The 18,034-nt window shown below is 36.4% G+C and overlaps 1 protein-coding gene across 3 annotated transcripts in view; it reads right to left on the bottom strand.

The window, feature by feature from the left end:
- Nucleotides 1–18,034, bottom strand: part of ARL13B (ADP ribosylation factor like GTPase 13B) — an 80,592-nt gene that overhangs the window by 14,133 nt on the left and 48,425 nt on the right. For all 3 annotated transcript variants that reach the window (XM_066241535.1, XM_066241536.1, XM_066241537.1), the window contains 6 exons: nucleotides 13,833–13,938; nucleotides 12,765–12,967; nucleotides 8,767–8,881; nucleotides 5,408–5,633; nucleotides 2,818–2,931; nucleotides 1,761–1,829 (listed from right to left, as the gene is read on the bottom strand). In XM_066241535.1, the coding sequence (XP_066097632.1) occupies nucleotides 1,761–1,829; nucleotides 2,818–2,931; nucleotides 5,408–5,633; nucleotides 8,767–8,881; nucleotides 12,765–12,967; nucleotides 13,833–13,938 (833 nt within the window). The remainder of the gene's footprint in view (nucleotides 1–1,760; nucleotides 1,830–2,817; nucleotides 2,932–5,407; nucleotides 5,634–8,766; nucleotides 8,882–12,764; nucleotides 12,968–13,832; nucleotides 13,939–18,034) is intronic.

The raw sequence follows: 18,034 nt of genomic DNA, 5'->3' as shown, positions 1-18,034 counted from the left end.
TTTGAATAAGGGCATTATATAGAGTTGGATATAATTTCAAATTATATGGTAAAGCTTTTCTAAGATTAAACTTCTGACTTTTTTTCCCTAATAAACTAGTCTCCTTAGGAAACCAAGCTCTAGATTCAGTAAACAAAGCCATCAGAAAGCAAACTAGAGGTTACTGATACAGAAATTCATTGAGCTATAATATAATATATAGTATCCTTTTGCATACTGAAAATATTTTATGAAAAGAATTTGGGCTGACGGTCTAAAATGAGGACTCCTGCCTGACCAGGCAGTGGCACAGTGGATAGAGCGTTGGGCTGGAATGTGGAAGACCCAGGTTCGAGACCCCAAGGTCGCCAGCTTGAGCGCGGGCTCATCTGGTTTGAGCAAAAGCTCACCAGCTTGGACCCAAAGTCGCTGGCTCGAGCAAAGCATTACTCGGTCTGCTGACGACTCACGGTCAAGGCACATATGAGAAAGCAATCAATGAACAACTAAGCCTGACCTGTGGTGGCGCAGTGGATAAAGCGTCGACCTGGAAATGCTGAGGTCACCGGTTCGAAACCCTGGGCTTGCCTGGTCAAGGCACATATGGGAGTAGATGCTTCCAGCTCCTCCCCCCTGTCTCTCTCTTCTATCTCTCCCTCCCTCTCTCTCCTCTCTAAAATGAATAAATAAAAAAAAAAAAAAAAATGAGGACTCCTGGCCCTGGCCGGTTGGCTCAGCGGTAGAGCGTCGGCCTGGCATGCTGGGGACCCGGGTTCGATTCCCGGCCAGGGCACATAGGAGAAGCGCCCATTTGCTTCTCCACCCCCCCTTCCTCTCTCTCTCTTCCCCTCCCGCAGCCAAGGCTCCATTGGAGCAAAGATGGCCCGGGCGCTGGGGATGGCTCCTTGGCCTCTGCTCCAGGCGCTAGAGTGGCTCTGGTCGCGGCAGAGCGACCCCCTCCCCCAGGGGCAGAGCATCGCCCCCTGGTGGGCAGAGCATCGCCCTTGGTGGGCGTGCTGGGTGGATCCCGGTCGGGTGCATGCGGGAGTCTGTCTCTCCCCGTTTCCAACTTCAGAAAAATTAAAAAAAAAATAATAAAAAAATAAAATAAAATGAGGACTCCTGTGTACAAGGCAGTCCTCCACTCCCAACAGTCCTTTCTTCAGTTTTCCAGCTGTGGAGTTCTAATGCCATATATTGGCTGGACTATACACCTCATGTTAACTACATCCAAAGAAATTTATTTTGGGGGGCAATAAAACCATCAGTAATCTTCTATATTAAGCTGCACTTTATTTGGTATCCTTGAGTGGTCTCTGATTCTACAACTGTGTTGTTGATCATCTTTACTTCATTTTAATATATATTTAGCACCTTGGTGTCTTTCTAGAAGCAGAGAAAGAGCAATCATATGGCATCATTGAGTATATTGAGCACACACATATAAAACGATGCAGTTTCAAGCATCATAACTGTAATGTCAAGTTCATTTAAATGGCTGTAAAGCCTTTCGCTTTGCATTACTATTTACATAAATATTTAACAGGTAAGCACAAGCTATGATTATTTTTATCTCTGTATTCTAAGGTAAATGTCAATTCAAATTATTTAGAAGCAAATGGCACTTAAGAATAAAAATAAGTAAATAGAAAAAAAATAACATATAATGAAAAAGGATAGCTTTGGATCTGAAAGGCTTCCAAAAATAAAACTTTAGTAATGAGGTAAAGAAAAGTGTAGGTAATATGTATAGATATTTAAAACTGATCCTTTTGCATTACCATTATGACGTGTTTCACCAAGAGGCTCAAGTTTTGGAAGTCTAGTGACTTTGGGTGTTCCCCAGCCAACTAAAAAAAACAGAAACATTTAAAACACTGTTAAAGAATGCCTCTTTAAGTTGGTTGAGAGGATCCCTCTCTAGGCAGGAACGTATATAATATTTGATGTCAATACTGAATTGACATTCAGTATATACTGAATGACAAAATACTAAATAGCCATAGACCCATTTTAAATGACTTCTATTTAAGAATGTCACTATGGGCTGGTAACATTTACTTTAAATTTTTATTTACCTTTAGTTAAAAATATATGCATCTTCACCACCTCAATAAATAAGTTTAGGCTATTATTGTAACCCCTAGAAGAAGCTACAAGAAATGTTTACTTATTAAATGGAATATTAGAAATGAGTCTTCAAATAATTCTCAAACCAAAATGTTACCATCTAAAGCCTTCTAGGAGGGCTAAAAGGTCACTATAAACATATACATTTAGATCTTCATTGAGCACATACAGTGCACAATGCATTCTGCTTACTGCTGAGAAATTACATTTTTTATGCAAGGAGTATGTCCCAGTCAGTGCTTTACATGAAGCATTCCATTTAATCCCCGTAACAACTTAGAAGGTCAGTATGTATGTTGAAAATATAATGAAAAAATTCACAAATCTTGGTTTTAAATGTTAACTTTCAGGATGAAAGATGCAATTTTTTAGAAGCTCATTTTAGCCATCCAGTCATTAAACTTAAATTTCTTTTAGCAATCTGTGCACTGATATTTAAAGAAAGATCTGAATCCATTCTGGAAGTGCCTGAGTAAGGTTTTTTAAATTACTTTTTACTTAATTTTTACCTTTATAAAACATTTTTTATGGTTAAAGAAAGCAATAGATACATATGTTGATAAATTTCAAACAAAATGGGACAAACAACTCTTTTCAGAAATTCACAAGATAATGAATATACTAGATAAAAACTACACAAGTTTTCGTTTTTGTATTCATTGTTTAAAGCAATATTTCTAAATTCAATATCAATATCAAATTACTCACCAGGGGGAGGAGGCGGGGGTGGTGGGCTCTTAGGAGCGGTGTCATCTGTACTAACGGGTTCCACACGATGACTCCTTTTTATTCTTAGTTTCTTAGTTTTCTTTTTACTGTTATCTATAAAAATATAAGCATATTTGTTTGGAAAAAATTAAATTTCTACAATAAAAATGAAGAATATAACCAGAATATTGATATTATCATTACTACAAAAATGTATCTTCAATTTAAAGTTAAAATTATTACCAGTAAAAAAATATGAACTTGTTTTCACTACAAATTATATTTTTAAACAATTATTTATTGAATGATTAATGAATATGATACAAACAACAAAAACCCTACATTCTAAGTTCTATGAGAGATTATTGAGAATACAAAAAAAATTTCACATTTCTAAAAGTAACATATTATTTCCAAATGTCATTATTAATTAAGTAAATATAATTTTTTAATTGCAAGGACTTCCATAAAACTTAGAATGGCTTGGAGAAAGAGGTATTGATTTGTCTCAGCAGGACATATATACCTATATCCATATCTATACTTATCTATAATATATATACACATACATATTTACATTCTGGGGATAAATTGTCCAAAAATAATTGTTTAAAATGTGAAAAAGACCCCAATCATACTTAAGCACATTACCCATTAAAATAACCCCCAAATAAGATATGCTTAATATAAATACAGGTGTGGCAAAAAGTAGGTTTACAGTTGTTCATATGAAATATAATAAAATAATACAAGAATAAACTCTTTGTTTCATGTACTCATAACTAAACCTACCCTGTATATAAAACCAAAATTCACAATAGTTGCAGAACTGAATTTGTGTTCTTTTAAAAATTAACTACTTACAGATTCTCACTTAAGCACTTAACATTTTTAGGACATCTATGTTGTTAACATGTAGACTTTACAAACGTAAGCCAGGATGGCATAGTGGTTAAATAATCAAACATAAAAGTTACTGACATATTTTCATTGACAATTCCAAACAAAATTTCTAAACTACATAATACATTTTCTAAAATGGGAATTATCTGTTACTTAAGAAACAGTCTATCTCTATGAAACCAACAGAGCAATGAGAAATACAAACATATTTAGAAACAATCAATTAGTGTCATTTGACCCATTTTACTCCAGAGAGAGACAAGACATCTCTTGACAGTTGGAGTGGTAAACTTGACAGCTGGGAGAAAGGAAAGACAGCCTCATTACCATACGGCACGTTAGTTTGCAGCAGCTCAGGGTCATAGAAGAGCATAAAAGATAAAGCAGATGATCTGAGCTGGGGTCTCGGCCCACCCACAGACAAGATGTATGATCTGAAATAGGTTACTCAACCTCTCCAAGTCCCTGGTTTTCTTTCTATTCTATATAATGGAAATAATATACCCTCGCATTGTTATGTTAAATAACATAATGCTGTGTTGTGTTAAATACGTAACATAAGGCATATGAAACCATGTTCTAAATTATAAAATGTGTTAATTATAATAATAAGTTATATAAAAAACTACCTTAGATCATCCTGCACTTTATTTTCAAATAATGTATTTGTGTTAGAGTTCTTTCAATATACTAAGAGGCTACTTTAATTCTACTTTCTGTTTAACTCTGACAGAATTATGATATATGGGTATGAATATGGCTTAACTTCCCAGGTTACAAATGTAGAACTCTCAAATCCAATTATTTTTTATACAGCAAAATATACACGCTAGCTAATCTGAACCCCAAGGACTGAGATCTTATTTTCATAAACTTTTGGATACTGGGTAAAAATTCTTATATACAATGGGACCATATTGCTAACAAAGAAAATCAAGGAAGTAATAATTATTAGGTAGCTCCCATGTGTCATGCCCATGCTAGAACATTGTAAAGATTTTTTTTTTTTATTATACATGACCCTAAAATCCTTGTAAACCATTATGCTTATTTTCATTTTAGCGATAAGGAAGACTGAAGAACATGATATAATAGAACAAGTAGCTAGTAGATGGGAAAGTCAGGGTTCTATCCCAGGTTCTCGGATTCCAGACACAGGCTTTCGGGATCTTTATGATACCAAAAGAATATACTTCCCTTTAATTACATAACCACTTCAAACAAGGAAAGCAATTATGAATTGAAAATTTTATATGATATTAAAATAAGAGGAAAATGGCTATTTGATAAGACTTAAAAAATGTTCAACTGAGTGCATCCTACAGAAATAGCATGTCAATAAAGGTAATGATGCTGAACTAACAAAAACCTCAAAAAGCCTTAAAGGTATTAAACACATTCCAAGGACTCCTGGGGCTATACTATATTCCAAATTTATCATAATAAATTTAAATTTTTCTGCTGAAATTCTTCTAAGTTACAAAAGACTACTACATCATAAGGCCTCGTGAATAAAAAACATTAGCAAACTGATTAATGAGTAACTAAAGACCATGATAAATACTGCATTTGGAGACAGAAAAAATATTTTCATCAAAATAACCATGACAAATAAAAGAAGTATAATTATGCTATGGAGATATATATATATTTGTATATCTATTCATTTAATAACTAAATTTATCACCTGATTCTGATGATGGCTGGTCGGTCTCATCTTCATTCTCCAACTGCTGGGTTAACGCTTCCTTATAATTGTCTACTGTTCCCAAGTCATTGTTTTTTTGGCTACAGTCACTGATCTGGCTCTGTGTCTTCACCTGGTCAGGCTCCGTTTTATATTTCAGGGGGCAGTCATTACAGACTTTCTCCATATTTTGTCTCCTTTTCTTGTTTTCAAGTTTTTTTTCATTCTAATAAAAATGGAATACATCGCCTTTAATATCAATTGTATCTCAGATCATTATAAGGGAAAAATCAAATAATCCAAGAGCATTCTGTAACTTTGGGGAACTGTGATTATTTCCACTAAAAATTATTTGTTAAAGACATCACTGAAACATGCTCATTGCCAAACATTCAGAAAACATGGTATAGAGGAGGAAAACAAATATTACTAGTAGTTCCACAATCTAGAGATGACCGCTGCTTGGTGTATATTCACGAAGGGATGCTTTTCTTTGCCTACTGCACACGTACAGACATGCACCATCCACAAACATGCGCAAATGTGATACTGTTTCTAGAGGTACATATTTACACATTTGTAATTTAAAAATAACTGAGGTTTTTAAGAATATAGTTCTTTCCTTAGAATAGTCACTGACACGTGAAGTATTAGCTGTTAAATGTCATATATGTGTTAGCTATGATTACTTTTACCAATTATCAGTTTGAATAGTTATAACTTATTTTACCAATTCCCAATCAATGAATATAGAGGTTACTTTTAATTTTTCACTACTAAAAGAAATATAACTATTGAATTAGTTCTTTAGCATAAACTCCTAACATTAGAATTGTTGGTAATGGGTAAGCACATGTTAAAATATGACACACTACCAACTTCTCTTCAGAAAAGTTAAAGTCAACTTATACCCCAAGCAAAGGTTGAGTGTATTTCCCCACACCTTTTCAATGGTGTGTATCATAACCACTTTTATATCTCTATCAAACTAATAAATGTTTTTACCACAGTATTAGTTTATAGGTGTCCCCAAACTACGGCCCACAGGCCACATGCAGCCCCCTGAGGCCATTTATCCAGCCCCGCCACACTTCAGAAGGGGCACCTCTTTCATTGGTGGTCAGTGAGAGGAGCACTGTATGTGGCGACCCTCCAATGATCTGAGGGACAGTGAACTGGCCCCCTGTGTAAAAAGTTTGGGGACCCCTGGTTTAACATGTGGTTTTTACTACTACTTATCACTATAAAGATGAACTATTAAATAATGTTACTGACATTTTTATTGTTTCTTTAGAGAACTACATATGGTAACCCAATATCCAGTTTTCTATTTGATTTTCATTATTTTCATAGTTGTAATTTTTAAGGGTTATTTGTCCTGTCTCAAATATAAATATTTCTCACTAGGGTTTGCTTGGCCTTTAACTTTGTAGAAGAGCTCTTAAAAAGCTGAATATACTAAGTCTACCTATTTTCACTTCATGATTTGTAGCTTGATTGTCCTGCTTTGAACATTTTTCTTCCTCTACATATATATAACTGTTTAACTATATTATGTGCTAGTATTTTTAAGGCTTTATTTTTAATACATTTAAGTCTTCCGGGATTTAATTTGGTATATACAGTGCTTGATAATTTTATTTTATTACAAAATGATTGCTCAGGGGTCCCAACATCCTCTTCTCCCAGATTTGAAATGACACCTTTATCTTATACAAAAAAATCAGACATCATTAGGTTTATTCCATATCTATCAATGTTCCGTTGAGCTCTCTGTTCTGGAACCAATACCTTACCATTTTTATCAGCTGTTTTAAAAATCAAAGGGATATAAAAATCTTCTCTAAAATGCAAACATTTTAGAGGAGAAATTTTGTGGGGGAAAAAAGAACATATGCTTGGCTTAAAGGAGACTGTATAAGTAATTTGTTTTCATTTGTTTTATTTCTATACTGATCGTCTTCTTGAAATTACTATAGCTTAAATGCATAATAAGTGCACTTTCCCCATGCCAATTATTAATTCAGGCATTTTCAATATAAGGTCTACTATTCTGTACACCAGTATTGCTCACATCTTTATTCAATGAGAAACACAATGTTGGTGGAAGCACTAAGGACTTTGCTAAGTCATCATGGTACTATAAAATAACAGGTCATTATTTACAAGGTCAATTCTTTACACATATAAATTAATGTTTTACAGTGAAAAGTCAAACTTGACTTCCTTCTTTCTCACCAATATTTTTAAAAGACCATAAAACAAAACTTGACAAAAATAATATTTAATAAGATGGAGACAAAACAAGAGCTTAAGTTATTAAGACAGCTTTACTGTACTTAGAAAAGCACACATTTAATGAAGTTAAATGCAGTGGGGTTAATACAAAAATTAAATACAATTAACCTTCCAGTACCTAAGCAACTTAAGTCCAAATATTTCACATTAACAATTATTTTTCCAAATGAAGCAACACCCAGATTATCCAATCATCTCCTTACCTGCGGAGCTGCCTCCCTCCTCAGCAGCAGCCCCGAGGAAGAGTGAGCATCCACCTTTCCCGACGAGCACCTGTGTGGAAGGAGGCAGTGACAGGGGAAGAGGAACGGACAACGCACAGGCAGGGGCCCAGCACACTTAAGCTCCGGGGAATGGAGGGGATGTTTCGGAAGCTCTGCCTGAGGGGACACGGCCTCCGAGGGCAATTAAAGCAGGGCCAAGTCAAACTCTGGACACCAGTAAAAAATGAAAACACAGATACACACACACACACACACACACACACACAACCCTTTAACTTCTTCATGATTAAGATCTACAAATTAATTTTGGTAAAACTTCTGACAATGAAAAGTCAAATAAATCATATTTACATATAGAAGAATTTGTTACAGTTTCAAACACTCTTAAGTACCCTGGGTAAACAGTTAGAAACTCATTTATAGATTCTAATGCATCCTAAGCATCTCAATATTACTGTAAAGAGATGGGAGTAAAAGCAACACAGGGACAAAGAGACAATGTTATAGAGTAAATATGTATCACTACCATAAAAAATAAATGACGAGAAAAATTTATCGGAACAGTAACTACTATAGTTGCTACATTCAATCTTCCTTTTCATTTTCAGTAATTCTGAAGTCACCTTTCCTTTTTATACCAGTTCCGAGGGCCAACTGGAAGGAGAAGAAAACCCAGCAAACCTTTAAGCCATCTCTCCTATTTCATTCTTTTAGAAATAATCAGTCTCTGGTATAGGACTTTGATCTCCCTGCCCCCTTTCTCAATTCCCCGACTCCTTTCTTAACTTCCTCCTATATAACTTAAGATAGAAAAAGTACATCTGCCACCATCCGTACCTCAGTGATTACAGTTGCTATCGGCTGGAAAGGGTTAACAGTAATTGGTTCTGTGTCCAACTCAGCCAGACCACTGGTTCCATTCTGTTCAGCCTGCTCTCGCTCTCTGTGGTCTCTATTGATTGAGGGAAATAAAACTGTAATTCCTGAGAAAATGCTCAACCATGTTTAAGAACACTTGCAATCGGTTTAAGGCTATTAAAGTTAGGAATTTCAACATCTGGATATAGCTTTAAATTACTGAGACATCTTCAGATATCCTTAGGCAAGTAACAGGCCTCTACTGCCATATAAAGACTGTTCATTTGAATTTTTAAAAGAAACAAATGCTAACAAAAATAACAATGCCTGTGACTGATTTATCGATGTCAAAAGTGCATATTAATTTTCTATGTGCTTAGTGTTTTTTATAATTTGTCAATTTATTGCCATTCCATACCAATGCTGTCATCTTCATTGATGTTCACACATAAATAAGTCCTTTTGTTAAACCTCTTCTGAAGAGCTGTGTCAAATTAGCTACCATCTATGAACTAGATAAGGACTGCTGCTTTGCATAATAGAAGAGGCTATAGAGATAAGTGTACTATATCAATTAAATATTTCCATATTCATTGTTAGTAAAGCATTCACCGTCTCTGTCTTATAGTTAATGCCCCAAACAAGCAACTAAAAACAGAAAGATGACTAGTATAGATCTGCAACTAAGCTGCAAGTGGAGTATAGCAATGTGAATGTTCATTACTATGACGGTTATTCATTATGGTCTCGGATGAAAAGATAGATCCTTTCATTCTGAACCTCGCAAGCCATGATTTAGAGATCTACAATTTGCTACTTCTGTGACCTTGGACATATGTCTGGATCTTTGAGTGATAGCTTTCCCATGTGGATAAAAAAAAAATTATATTATAGTAATTGTTATTAATGTTATTAATTTATTGTCAAGCAATTTCACTTATCTAGTATTAATATACTATTTTCAAATACCAACAATAATGTTTTAGTTTTTCAGAAATATCTGAATCCATTAGATTGCATTTAATGAAGCAAAATAGGTTTATGGTGTTTTATAAATCGCTCCTCTCTGAATGCCAGTTCATTTTTTTTTTTTTTTCATTTTAGAGAAGAGAGAGAGAAGAGAGAGAGACAGGGGGGGAGGAGCTGGAAGCATCAATTCCCATATGTGCCTTGACCAGGCAAGCCCAGGGTTTCGAACCGGCGACCTCAGCATTTCCAGGTCGACGCTTTATCCACTGCACCACCACAGGTCTGCCAGTTCACTTTTAATCATGGAGAGTGCTCCACAGGAGAAGCCTCAGCCCCCACGTGGCACGGCTAGGAGGAAGGAGGAAGGAAGGAGGAGGAGAGGAATGGGTATGAGACAAGCCTGCCATAACATGACCTAGAATACCTTTACGAAAAGGTAAGAACTTGGACGTGGGGAGATGACTTAACACAGGGGTCCCCAAACTTTTTATGCAGGGGGCCAGTTCACTGTCCCTCAAACCATTGAAGGGCCGGACTATAAAAAAAAACTATGAACAAATCCCTATGCACACTGCACATATGTTATTTTAAAGTAAAAAAAAAACCAAAATGGGAACAAATACAATATTTAAAGAACAAGTAAATTTAAATCATCAAACTGACCAGTATTTCAATAGGAACTATGCTCCTCTCACTGACCACCAAGGAAAGAGGTGCCCCTTCAGGAAGTGCAGCGGGGGCCGGATAAATGGCCTCAGGGGGCCGCATGTGGCCCGTGGGCCCTAGTTTGGGGACACCTGACTTAACATTAGGTTTCCTTCCCCAACTCAATTTTTCTTTTACATTTTTTTCATTGATATGAGAGAGAGAGAGTGAGAGAGAAAGAGAGAACCATCAACTTGTTTCACATAGTTGTTCCATTTAGTTGTGTACTCATCAATTGCTTCTCGTGTGTGCTCTGACCGCGGGTCGAACCTATGACCTCTGAAATGCTAGCCAATATACAGTAGGGCAGGATAGAAAACCAGATTCTCACAGGAAGTAAAACCTCATATCAGCATCAAATACATCTAGCTGAATGACCTGCTCATATTATTGAGCTCTTGGGGCTGGAGAATTACCTCTACAAATATTTCTATCCTTTAAGTCCTACATCTAAAATAAATGAAAGATTCCTGTAACCACAGGAATTCCTCAACAGCCAGAGAACACCTTACAACAGCAATGCCAAGGGCAGTTTAGTGGGCTCCTGTCTACCAGGCGGCGACTATGTTAATGCACATGGAAGGCCAGTATTACTTAAGTAGATGGAAGACAACTTTGTATCTTACAGGAGCTCACTTAACTATCTTCTCATTTCTTCCCTCCCTACCAAGCAAATAATCTAGTAGATAAAAGAGAAATATTGGTATTGAGCACTAAATCTGACTTTAAATCATACCTGAGTACTTTTTTGCAGTATTAAAATTATTATAAGTCATTCTGTGGTAGAATTTATGTAATCATTTCTTTTAATTCAGTTCGCTAAATTTATTTTAAAAGTTTCCTTTTGGGAAATATATATTTAAAATAATTTGAAAAATGTATTTAAAAGCCTGAGAGAGCCTGACCAGGCAGTGACGCAGTGGATAGTGCGTCGGACTGGGATGCGAAGGACCCAGGTTCGAAACCCCAAGGTCGCCAGCTTGAGTGCGGGCTCATCTGGTTTGAGCAAAGCTCACCAGCTTGGACCCAAGGTTGCTGGCTTGAGTGCAGGGTCATAGACATGACCCCAGAGTCGCTGCCTTGAGCCCAAAAGTTACTGGCCTGAGCAAGGGGTCACTCGGTCCGCGTAGCCACCCCGTCAAGGCACATATGAGAAAGCAATCAATGAACAACTAAGGTGCTGCAACAAAGAATTAATGCTTCTCATCTCTCTCTCTTCCTGTCTGTCTGTCCCTATCTGTCCCTCTCTCTGTGTGTGTGTGTCTCTGTCACACTTTAAAAAAGTCTGTTACAAAAATAACAAAAAAACAAAAAACCTGAGACAAAGCAATTAATTTACTTTCAGACAAAAAAAGCATTGAAGATCAGATTTTGCTTTGGTTGACTGATCCACTAACAGCTTAGCTCTGTCTTTGCTGAGACTAAAGAGTTTCTCCATCTATGGACACAGTAATTCTCTGGGGACTGTCTTGTGCATCAGGGATGTTCAGCAGCCTGCCTCTACGCAGCAGCACTCTACCGCCTCCAACTGTGATAAGGAAAAATCTCTAAACACTGCCAGATGCCCTCAGAGAAGCAAAATGGGCTTTTCAGAACCACTGAAATACAGGTACCCATAAAAAACAGGTGATAAGCCTGACCATAGTGAATATAGAGCATTGACCTGGGATGCTGAGGACATAGGTTCAAAATCCCGAGGTTGCTGGCGTGAGTGTGGGCTCATCTGTCTTGAGCGCAGGCTCACCAGCTTGAGCACGGAGTTGTCAGCTTGAGCGTGGGATCACAGACATGACCCCATGGTCGCTGGCTTGAGCCCAGGGTCTCTGGCTTGAGCAAGGGGTCACTCTCTCTGCTGTAGCCCCCCTCCCCAGTCAAGGCACATATGAGAAAGCAATCAATGAACAACTAAAAGTGCCGCAACTAGAGTTGATAATTCTTCTCTCTCCCCCATCCTGTCTGTCTACCTCTCTCCTTCTCTCTCTCTCTCACACAAAACAAACAAACAAACAAAAATGTAATAAGTACAGAGATGTGTTGTAGAATTGGGTACCTGAAACCTGTATAATTATGTTAACCAGTGTCACCCAAATAAAATTCCATTAAAAAAAGGAGTAAAATTCAAAATAATAAGAGATAAAAAAAAATGTTAAACTCTTAGAAATAATAAATACAAATGGAATTGAAAATTTACCTAATGCCTTCAGACAGAAAAAGGAAACTGAATAGACAAAACTAATAAAATATTCATATAGTTATGTTTTTGACTTTTCAAATTCACTGTGGTACAAAATTAACCTACTTACCTTTCTTCACGTAATTTTCGCACTCGTTCAGCCCTTTCTCGTTTCTCTTGTTCTTCAAGAGCACGCTGCTCTGTTGTGTCTTTTTGGATGCGTTCATTTAAGGCATCAAAGTCTCTTGCAATGATATGTAGCAGCCAATAAAGGCCTTTTTTAATTGACTTGTCAATTTTCTTTCCAGATCCCAAGATTGCTGAACAAGGTTCCTGAAAAACAGCAATTTATTTGACTTAAAGTTTAAAACTAAAAGTTTTCCACAAAAATCTATTCATATACTATTAAGTATAATTACTGGTAAATCAAAATTAACCCATTATATCAATCATGTGAAGCACCTGCTTATTAAACTTGTAAAATATATCTCTGCAATGACCACTAACATTAATACACAGGAATTGAAATATTTTAAGTATAATATCTGTAAGCTATTAGAAGTATTATGACACAAGAAGTTGACAAGGCCAGTTTAAACTGGAAACAAACGGACTGGAAGACAAAATTAAATTCTGAAGAAAAATACCCCTACTTATTAAAAATAGCAGAAAGTTTTAATTCCTCATCCCAGGGAATTTATAGTAGTAAACATCTTTTAAGACTGACAGTCTAATGATCATCTTCTGAAATCAGAATAAATAATTAAATTCTCTGTCCATCTTTCTTAAGATTATATAACTCTCCTGATAAGATTTTTCAGAGCTCATTGTAAACCTTTATGTTCATATTTTATATTTATACTTTTTTTTTACCATTTATAACATTTATAGCAAGATTTATTGTGTAGCTTGCAAATCCTGCTAGCAATATCTTAAACAAAAAGCTAAAATCTAAAGTCTTTGAAATCTCAAAAGATAGTTTATGGAAGTCAGTACCAACTAAATAGAAAACAAATATTACAATATTAAGTAGTATCAACAAAAAAGTGAGAATGTAATTTCCTGGATAAAAAAAATTCTGTTAAAACAGTAATGAATTATTTTGTTAGTTGTCTGCCACCTCACTGCCTAGCACCTTTAACAAACCTGTTCTACTGAACATATTCCATAGGGCAGAAAAGCAAAAACCCAAACTTACTATTTGACACAGGCACTTGTGCTCATTAACCATCTTTTCCAGAGACAGACATTCAATCACATCAGCTTCTCCCAAAGCCCCTTCCTTGTCTTGTTTATTTGCCAACCTGGACAGATACAGATAATTTTATAGCAAATATATAATCAGGCAGCCACTTAAAATATTTTGACCATGTTCTCATTTCAAGCTGTTAAACCTATTCTTTGCAGAACATAGTGGTTTAACAGAGTATGGTAGTACCTATTTTATGATTTCACTTTATTTTACTGCTAAAATAAGTTTGTGAGAATTGACCTGAGACAGAGAAATCAGGTAGTGTCAAGAAAACAAGCAACAGGTCAACAGGCCAACAAAAAAAGCTAGGAGTAGAAAAAGAAGTGGATTAGTTTCCATAGCCCTAAACTATCAATTCTAATCTTCCCATGAGGTCTCTCTCTATCTTCTTAAAATACTTTGTACCACCGTGTAAATGCCCTTATCTCATATCCTCAACTCCTTAAAATACAAAGTGTTCCTGCTGTAAATACCCAAACATTCGCCCTGAGCTTTTCGTAGCTGAGCTCCTCTGCATCTGCTGTGTATGGATGTGTCCACATAAACGTGCAATTTACTGGGTAGGTGGGCCACTTCCGGCTAAGTTACTTTGTGTAGCGCTGTGGATAAATAACATTCTATTCAGTGAGGAACAAACTGGGAAACCACAAAATGGAAAAACCCACGTAAGTTCTAAAAGAAATTTTTTTACAGAACACCACAATTTGCTCTTAGATGGCAGAAGTTAATATTGATCAGGGTTTGATAGAAATTTCAGGCAAATACATATTAATTAATAAATACGCAGAACAAATCTAATGAACACATCATTTCTCTTCAGAAAAATGTTGAGATAAATATTTGATCTTCTGTATTCATTTCCTAGTTTTCATAATAATAAATCAGTGCTCTATCAACCTCCAAAGGTGAACACCTTGCTTCCTTTGGTTTATGGGGTATATCATTATGAAATAATAGATTTGAAAAATACATTTCATGTGTTTCAATATATTGTAGTTACTGCTCTTTTGGAGGCTCAGTTACCTACTTTTGGTTGCTGGGAGTCCCCTCTGTGTTGGCTTCCATGTTCTATTGGTGCTACTCTCATCGTCTTTAATATCTTGCTGCTTTTTTGGTGAGAAACAATATTCCAGACCTGGAATCACCCATTTCCCTAAGAGACCCTTGTTCCTTTCAGTAAGGACTGGTATTGTAAAGACTACAATCTGGGCGCTATGAATATTTATTGCAATTGACTTGACATTGCTTTCTAGAGCCTTCCAGTGGACAAACTAGTGGGAAAATGTAGCTAAGAGGGAAAACATGTAAGTCATAAGCTCATATTAATTTTTCCATGTTAAATCAAATATTACCAAATTTTGACTTAACTTATTAAATTGTATTACTATTGTCTTTTGTTGAAAACTAGTTTCTTTTTTTTGCTTAATGTTTGTTTTACTGATTAGAGAGACTGGAAGAGAGAAAGAGGGAAAAACAGAAACATCAATTTGTTCTTGTATATGTCCTGACCAGGGATTGAACTGGCAACCTCTGCACTTTGGGATGATGCTCTAACCCAGTGGTAGTCAACCTGGTCTCTATTGCCCACTAGTGGGCGTTCCAGCTTTCATGGTGGGCGGTAGTGGAGCAACCAAAGTATAAATAAAACAATAGATTTAACTATACTAAGTTGTTTTATAAAGATTTATTCTGCCAAACTTAGCAAAAATCTGACATAAAGTACTTGGTAAATAATTATTATTATATGCTTTAACTTGCTATAACTGTGCTTTATAAATTTTATAAAGTAAAGTTACTTCCCTACTTTATAAATCACCATTACTGTGGAACTGGTGGGTGGTTAGAAAATTTTACTACTAACAGAGATACAAAAGTGGGCGGTAGGTATGAAAAGGTTGACTACCCCTGCTCTAATCAATGAAGCTATCCGGCCAGGGCTGAAAACTACAGTTTCTAATAATAGACATTGTCTATTTATTTTATCCTACTACATGTATAAAGGTTTCAATACAACAATACCAATATTACATATTACTAAAACAGAATTACAAAATGTTAGGGAAAATATTTTTGTGGTTATTCTTATATCCAAAATATAAACCACAAGAGATGCACAGTCAAAATACTGAGTTTTAAAATTACTTGAAATAATCTCTCTCTGCCTGACCAGGGGGTGGCGCAGTGGATAGACTGGGACACAGAGGACCCAAGTTCAAACCCCGAGGTCACTTGAGCGTGGGCTCACCAGCTTGAGCACAGGGTTGCTGGCTAGAGTGTGGGATCATAGACATGACCCCATGGTTGCTGGCTTGAGCCCAAGGTTGCTGGCTTGAGCAAGGGGTCACTTGCTCTGCTGTAGCCCCTGGTCAAGGCACATATGAGAAAAGCAATCAATGAACTAAGGTGCCATAATGAAGAATTGATGCTTCTCATCTCTCCCTTCCTACCTGTCTGTTCCTATCTGTCCCTCTCTCTGTCTCTATCACAAAAAAAAAAAAAAAAAAAAAGAAGTAATCCCTCTCCGTATGGTTATGCTGCCATCTAGATATATAGCTAGGTTTATTTGTTTCAGGCTGTTCTTGCTTTTTAGCGTTAATTTTTTATTTTAAGATTTAATTTTGAAGACATTTATGTGGTTCCAAATTCAAAATTATATATAATAACATAGTAAAATCAGAAGTATGACCCAACTCTGTCCTTTCTCCTCTTTCTACTCTATCCATTCTCCTATAAGTAATCATTTTCATTAGTTTTTAGTTCATTCCCTCCTCCCCATTATTTCTTTTTGAAAATATAAACATGTAGATGGGGAAAATGATATTTTGAAGATCACAATTTGGGCACTATAGATACTAACAGCAGTTGACTAGTTGGTGGAGGTTTATATAAGTGTCTCCAATTCCCTTTCTTTCTAAAATACTAGCCTATTATATATACAGGCACTCCCTGGATTACAAATGAGATAGGTTCAGTAGGTTTGTTCTTTAGTTGAATGTGTATGTAAGTTGAAACAGGTACATTTACCTATCAAATACACCTTAGACATATGTCTTTCTGAATATAATATTTATTTTTACCATTCTGTGCATATAAGTAAACATTTCCAAAACTAGAGAATCTATGTCATTCGTGACCCGGGAACAGCCTGTACTCTTGTGCACACCTTCCATTTTTTTGTTTTTTCTTTCATTTTTCCGAAACTGGAAACGGGGAGGCAGTCAGACAGACTCCCGCATGCGCCCGACCGGGATCCACCCGGCATGCCCACCAGGGGGCGATGTTCTGCCCCTCTGGGGCGTCACTCTGTTGCATCCAGAGCCATTCCAGCGCCTGAGGCAGAGGCCACAGAGCCATCCCCAGCGCCTGGGCCATCTTTTGCTCCAATGGAGCCTTGGCTGCAGGAGGGGAAGAGAGAGACAGAGAAGAAGGAAAGGGGGAGGGGTGGAGAAGCAGATGGGCGCTTCTCCTGTGTGCCCTGGCCGGGAATCGAACCCGGGACTCCTGCACGCCAGGCTGACGCTCTATCGCCACCTTCCATTTTTTATAACAGCAAATCCTAAAATTACCCTAAAGGAGCTTACAGACACCTACTTTATTACTATATTCTTTATAAATAAGCCAAATGCTTATTACATGGATGTTTCATCACTGATTCAGCCAGACTCACACTGAAAGACTTCCGGGTTGTTTCCAGGGTCCCGCGTTTACAAAGTGCTGTGAAGAAGTGGTGTGGGAAAGAGTGCTTTCCTTCTTTGGGGGACAGATTTTAGGAAGTGGGGTTACTAAATCAAAGAATAGATGCAAATGTTATCTGGATAGAAATTCTACCAATGTCCTTCCTCTCACCTCAAATCAAAAATGAGGCAAAAATGTGGGTGGAGGGGACAGGAAGGAGATTTAGTAATGTTACAAACATTTGATTTCTAACTTTTCAAACAATTTTTCACTCTGGCAAAAATTAATTTTGAGTTGTAATACTGATAATAATAAACAGCATAACATGTATGGCTGCATAATTTAAATTTTTCTATATTGAAAACTATGAAAGAAACTCATTTTAAAATAAAAAATCGCAGGTATAATAAAAAGAAAAGTGAAGTGGAAAGTTCAAAGATAGTTATTCTTTTCCGGCAGTTGTAGTTCTGAAA

This window comes from Saccopteryx bilineata, chromosome 8, assembly GCF_036850765.1.
Source record: "Saccopteryx bilineata isolate mSacBil1 chromosome 8, mSacBil1_pri_phased_curated, whole genome shotgun sequence".
NCBI classification, from domain to species: domain Eukaryota; kingdom Metazoa; phylum Chordata; class Mammalia; order Chiroptera; family Emballonuridae; genus Saccopteryx; species Saccopteryx bilineata.
Note: the sequence above shows the minus strand (reverse complement) of the source record. Positions and strands in the feature narration are given on the sequence as shown.